The 6,227-nt window shown below is 45.6% G+C and overlaps 1 protein-coding gene across 1 annotated transcript; it reads right to left on the bottom strand.

Annotated features, from left to right (window-relative positions):
- Window positions 1–455: 455 nt before the first annotated feature.
- Window positions 456–4,071, bottom strand: LOC308390392 (transcription factor Sox-9-B-like). The gene is made up of 3 exons (XM_080872342.1): window positions 3,239–4,071; window positions 2,808–3,058; window positions 456–2,671 (listed from the first exon to the last, which is right to left on the bottom strand). Exons 1-3 carry the CDS (start codon window positions 3,673–3,675, stop codon window positions 1,857–1,859), a joined length of 1,503 nt encoding a protein of 500 aa, XP_080728468.1. The 5' UTR covers window positions 3,676–4,071; the 3' UTR covers window positions 456–1,856.
- Between the last annotated feature and the right edge of the window lie 2,156 nt (window positions 4,072–6,227).

Below are 6,227 nucleotides of genomic sequence, written 5' to 3'. Positions count from 1 at the left end.
AAACCATATGCTTTGAATGCAATGCTTGAAATAAGTCAGTGTTATCCTGTTTTGCAGTGTGGACTTGTTTGTGTGGATCAGCCCTCCCTGCTGTCTTATCTAAGCGGGACCTGATCAGCCCAGTTTTCCTTTGGAATCAATTTGATAAACCTTTATTAGTTTTACCACACTACATGTTACCACATCGAACGCCCACCTCCAGACCCCTTCCCTTCTAGAAGGTTCACAACCCCCTGCTGTCACCAGCTGACAGGAGGAGAAGGAGGAAGAGGGTAGGAAAAAAAACGCAGGGCTTCTGGGAAAACAAACACTAACGCTGCTTCTTGGCACTCTTTGTTTAACCCTTTCACTGCACCAGTATCATCAACAACATTGGTGTCATATGTTAGTCAGCACTGTGGTATTGCAGTTGTATGCTGAGTCATAAATGACAAACTCTTTTTTTTAATAGCATTTTCTTTTTTATTGCAAATACATATACAAAAGTGTCTTTAAAGACAGTACAAATACATGGTAAGATTGCAGGAAGGGGGGTAAACGATTACTGGAATCATCAGTTCTTTGATACTCAGAGAAAAGGAAATGGAGCTTGCAGAGCAGAAAGGATGTATGTTCCCCTCTGGTGAATGCATGAACAAAAAGAGAACTGTGAGAGATGCTATTTTCCAGTTCTTCCAGCCATATCTTGAAGTCTGACGCAAAGAAAAATTCACAAATAACATAAAAATCATTTTGTTAGATAGTCCCCCCTCCAAACCCACGAAACAAAGGCAAACACATACTTAAAACATTTAGATAAGATAAATAAACCAGAAAAAGAGGACTACAGCATGTACCATTTTGTCTACGTACCTCCTGGGTTGGGAAAACAAAAAGAAAAAAGAAAAAGAGGGGGGGTTATATGTTGTCTACATTGCAAAGAGGGCAATTCATTAGTAATAAGAATAGCATGTAAAATAATTACTTTGAAATAAAGTTAATAAATAAATAAAACTGGATTTGACCTGGAGGGTAAGGTTTGGGGGGTGCATACTGGACACCAGCCTGTGGGAGTGGGGAGACCGCAGGGGGGAGGGGTCAAAGGTGACTTCCTGTGACTGTCAAGCACACACTGTTGGACAGTTAAGCGTAATCTCAGCTGCAGCCATTGAGCGCAGACACACAAAAAGTACAAAACATCGGGGGGAAAATGTTAAATCCAAGGCACGGGTGGTGGAAGGGGCCGCGGTCTCCCTCCCTGCCATCGAGACAGCGCGGCACTGAGAGGCAAAGTCTCTCTCTTTGTTCTTGTATTGCCTAACAGACAACAACAGGACTCCAACAGCATAAAATACAAACCGTACTCGCTGAATGGCACGCAAAAAGAGTAAGCGGCGACGACGACAACAACAAAAAGTAACAGAAACCTGACAGAGAACCAGAATCTGCACTACTGCCAGTGGTTAGTTGCCGAACTGGTTAAAAAAAAATAAAGCTGTTTTTTTATTTTATTTTATATCTACAGGTACAAATAATTATCCTAACCCTCTGCCCACCCCACCCCCATGTCCCCATGGGTTACAAACTGCCAGAATATTAAAAAAAAAAAGAAAAGAAAGAAAAATTATGGAAACATAAACAGTACCTACAGAAATATTGACAATCAGTAAGTCCTCACAGAGGATTTTCTTAAAGTCTTCCATCTCTCTAAAAATATAATATATAGCTTCTATAATAGCAAGGCACTACGTGAGCCAATCACAAGTCCAGCTCTCCTTTCTCTCTTTTTTTTCTTTTTTTTTCTGAGTTCAAGTGTCTGATTGACGGGGGAACCACCCTCCCTCCCCCCCAGAGTAAAGTGTTGCATTGTAAGTGTCTCAGGGTCTGGTGAGCTGGGTGTAAACCGGCGCTGGATCCCAGTGCTGCGGGCTGTTCTGCGGGATGGAGGGCACCCCTGTGTTGTCGGCTATGGGCGTGTACATGGGCCTCTGGTTTGGGCTGCTCATGTAGCTGAAAGTTGAGTACAGCCCCGAGCTCTGCCCCGCCCCCGCGTGGCTGTAGTAGGAGGAGGCAGTTGTAGTGCCTCCCCCCTGGTGGTCAGGGTAGTCGTACTGCTGCTGCTGTGCCCTGGAGATGGCCGGGTAGGAAGAGGAGGGGCTGTAGTGCTGCAGGTTGAAGGGGCTGTAGGGGCTGACGTGCTGTGGGGAGCCCTGCTGCTCGCTGTAGTGGCTCGGGCTCAGCTGCTCTGTCTTGATCTGGGTCCTGTGCTGGGTCTGAGCGCCATCTGAAGCCCCACTGCTCCCCAGGGTGGTCAGGGTGTGCTGCTGCTGCTGTTGTCCCTGCTGGTTCGGGCTTTTAGCCATCCAGGTGCCTCCTGACTGGGGGCTGACTGGAGCGCCGCCGCTGCTGATGCTGTAGCTGCCAGTGTAACTTACTGGCGCTGCGTTGGTGGACCCCGGGTGGCCATTGGGAGGGAGGTACTGGTCAAACTCGTTGACATCGAAGGTCTCAATATGGGAGATGACATCGCTGCTCAGCTCGCCGATGTCCACGTCACGGAAGTCAATGTTGAGCTGTCGCCCACCGGGACCATCAGGCAGGGAGCGGAGGCCTACTTCGCGTTTTAGATCGACCTTGCCTGAGCTGACATCAGTCTTTGGGGTAGTGGGAGGGGTAGGGGGACCCTGGGAGCCTGGAGGGCACAAAATGACACAGGTTAGATTTTGCTTTAAAGTTAAGAACAGGTTTTGGACTGTTTAAGCATTCCAGTTGGACTGAAAGTCAATATTTATCTTATACAATCTGAAATGATGGCAGGAGGTCCTCACCTGAGTGCTCTCCAGGAGAATGCACCTCTCCCATGCTGGATGCAGGGGAGTCTGCCTGCTGGAGAGCTTTGAAGATGGCGTTTGGGGAAATGTGCGTCTGCTCGCTGCCGTCCTCGCCCTCGCTCTGCCCGTTCTTTACAGACTTCCTCCTTCGGGGCTGGTATTTGTAGTCCGGGTGATCCTTCTTGTGCTGCACCCGGAGACGCTCAGCTTCCTCCACGAACGGCCGCTTCTCTCCTTCATTGAGAAGTCTGTGCGTACAAATGACCAATTATTAAACCAGTCAGTTTCTGCTGTAATTCATAAACAAAAAGGAGCTAACTGTGGGGGAAAAATGAAATTCTACATTTATATATTAACAAAAAATCAGACAGTGCATGCTAATCGTTACGTAAAAAGTGCCGAACTATTTACAGCGCATCCACACTTACCTCCAGAGTTTTCCGAGTGTCTTGCTGAGCTCCGCGTTGTGAAGGTGCGGGTACTGATCCGCCAGCTTCCTCCGAGCAGCCTGAGCCCACACCATGAACGCGTTCATTGGTCTCTTAACGTGGGGCTTATTCTTGGTAGATCCGTTAACGCGCACCGGCATGGGCACGAGGGTCCAGTCGTAACCCTTGAGCACCTGGGACACGGCTTCGCGGATGCAAGCGGGAAACTTGTCTTCCTCGTCCTTCTTGAAGTCGCCCAGAGATCCGTCCGCTCTGAGCAGCCCGTTCTCCGACGGCCGGGTGTTCTCGGTGTCGGAGCCCGAGCCAGACGGGCACGGGGAGCCCGCAGAGTCCTCGGACATGCTCGGGCTCGGGGCGTCAGAGAGACACTTGTCTTGTTCCTCCGTCATCTTCAGGTAGGGGTCGAGGAGATTCATACGAAAAACTGTTTGGTGCCAATTTACGCGTGAAATCGTGGAGTTAATTCTGCTTTTTTGAAAGAGAGGAGGGGAAAAGCCTCTGACTTCACTTCACCTTGCCAGGATGCCCTTGAGCAAAACCTTTCAGCAAAAAAACAGGTAAAAAAACGGGGAAGATTCTCAAATTCTCTCCCGTGTACCGTGCGTAAAAGCCGATCTGGAGATGAGGCGCTTTTACGCACGAGTTCTCCAGGATAAGTCTGGTTTCTGCTAACGGATCCGCACTTGCAAGGACGAAAAAAACACGAAACAACCCAAAACACGCCAGCAGGTACGACTCTGTGTTCAGCTGTGCAGAATGAAACGGTAAAGAGCTCCCTTCTCGTTCCCGAGTACAATCCCCAAGAAGCTTGAGTGCTTTGAACTGAAAACGTTTTGCATGCGGGCTTTATAGCGCTTTAAGGTTCTGAGGAAAGCCCTAATCCGATTGGCTGGCAACATGTGACGCCAGAGTGAAGGAATTTGATCCCATTTTTTCCTTCTCCTAACCAGCGCGGGCAGCACACACATTTCCTTGACACACACACACACACACACACACACACACACACACACACACACACACACACACACACACACACACGCACGCACTGCTCACCAGTGTCTGCATGCTGTGTTTAATTTTTCAAATTTTCTTTTAAGTTTTTAATTTTCTACTTCATTTTAAGGCTTCATGGGGACATTTATTATGACGTACTGAATATTTATCCATATATTATGAATTACTCAAAGTGGCATTTTATAATGACGGAAAACAAATTAATTTTGCAAACAGACGCGAGAGGCAAAAGATCTGCAGATAGATTATCAACAAATCCGTGTTACTCTCAGCAGTCCGGCGTCCCAAACAGCTGCAATTACTTTCTACTCCTACTTTAACATTTTCTCTGCTCGTCTTCCATCAAACCGAGAAGCTTACCTACAGTTACAGCATCTGAACAATAGGGGGGGACAGCAGTCTAGAAAATCAGTAAACTTGCCACCCTGCGCTTGCCAGGAGGAGGAGGAGGAGAGTGAAGCCTGCTGCAGAGCAACAGTTGCTGTCAAACATCAGCTTTTGATTTGTGTCGCTCTTCTCATTTCCAACAACAGAGCAATAATCCAGTGAATTGCGGATTTTGTTCAATTTGCTGACTGTTCAACTTCAGCCTCTACCTGCTTTCCCCTCCAAATGTGCTTCATAAAACAGAGTTCTGTTACACAGTATTATAAACTCTGTATTCTCTTTGGAATCGTGCACTTATTTGAAACACTGCTTTTACAATATGACTTCCAATAAGAAGCGCTGTTTTATAGGGTTTATTAATTTATGTACATCTCATTTTAAATAGGAACTGTAAAAATCTTTTTTTTCTGTTTTTCAGCAGTAGTGAAGTACTGATAAATGCATGCATGCATATAGTCTGCCTATGTAACTGTAGCAAGGCAGCAATGTGACAATAGCTCTTTACAAGTAAGAGAAGCAGGTCAGGGTGTCAAACATAAGGGTCCGGGGCCAGAATCCGCCCAGGAAATACTGGAAGTCACGCCCGCGGGATGGCACTGGAAAAATGTGAAGGACGACAGAGACTTTTGCTGTATTTTGATAACTTTCAACTTTTCCTGCTAACTGGTAAATAAACACAATAAAAACAATTAATAAACAATTAAATCATAAAGTTACTGTTTTCACAATCTACTACAGAAACTGTCCACAGTTTAGTCCAAATAGTTATCCTGACTGATTTCTTTCATTTGCTGCAGCAGCATTTTTTTTTATCAATACACATGTTGATATCTCAGGGATTAACAGTTGCACAGTTAAACTTATTTAGGCTTGAAGAAAGGGGAGCATTTTTTGTTCGGCCCACTTAAGATCATGGTGGTGGGTCCACAATGTAAAATGAGTTAGACATCATTGATTTAGATTATGATTACACAACAGATATAAATGTGTAAACAGCTTTTAAAAGCTGTAGTAAGTGAAGGTAGAGCTTAATCTATCTGCCAACGGTGGTATTGGTACTTGACTTATTTTAGCACGATAGGATCAATACTTTGTTTCTGTGTATGTAGCACACTGAATTGTGTTTTAAATCACAGTGATTTAGTGACGATTAAAACGTGTTCAAAATTTGCAAATTAATGATGATTCATCTCAGAAATCATGGCACACTGTTCTCCGACGACTCTGTGGCGTGCTCTCGAAGCGGTCACTGATGATGGTAACCTGCCTGCACATGCCCCCCTTTTGATTGTTTATTATGCTTTGTGGAGATGTGGAAATGTAAATCTCGGTTCAGGTTAATGTGGACAACATGTGCTACCTGAAGTTGCTTTTAATAGCTCACAGATGTCAGGTAAGAGCTAATTTAACTCTGCTGCCTGCTCTTGTTGCTCAATGAGCTGCACACATACAGACACCCACAGCTTTTCTTTTTTTTTTGGTTTTGTTTTAAACAGAGACAAATCTCACCGCTTTTCCTTTCTCCCCTTGCTCCCGAGTGCTTTAAAAAGGGAGAATATTCTGG

Source organism: Rhamphochromis sp. 'chilingali', assembly GCF_963969265.1.
Source record: "Rhamphochromis sp. 'chilingali' genome assembly, chromosome: 22".
Classification (NCBI taxonomy): domain Eukaryota; kingdom Metazoa; phylum Chordata; class Actinopteri; order Cichliformes; family Cichlidae; genus Rhamphochromis; species Rhamphochromis sp. 'chilingali'.
Note: the sequence above shows the minus strand (reverse complement) of the source record. Positions and strands in the feature narration are given on the sequence as shown.

What these genes read in the sequence shown, in the direction of transcription:
- LOC308390392 (XM_080872342.1), bottom strand. Translation starts at nt 3,675, where the DNA reads ATGAATCTCCTCGACCCCTACCTGAAGATGACGGAGGAACAAGACAAG. An exon ending in ACACTCGGAAAACTCTGGAG is followed by an intron (nt 3,059 to 3,238) that starts GTAAGTGTGGAT and finishes TTGTACGCACAG; the next exon opens with ACTTCTCAATGAAGGAGAGA. An exon ending in TTCTCCTGGAGAGCACTCAG is followed by an intron (nt 2,672 to 2,807) that starts GTGAGGACCTCC and finishes TGTGCCCTCCAG; the next exon opens with GCTCCCAGGGTCCCCCTACC.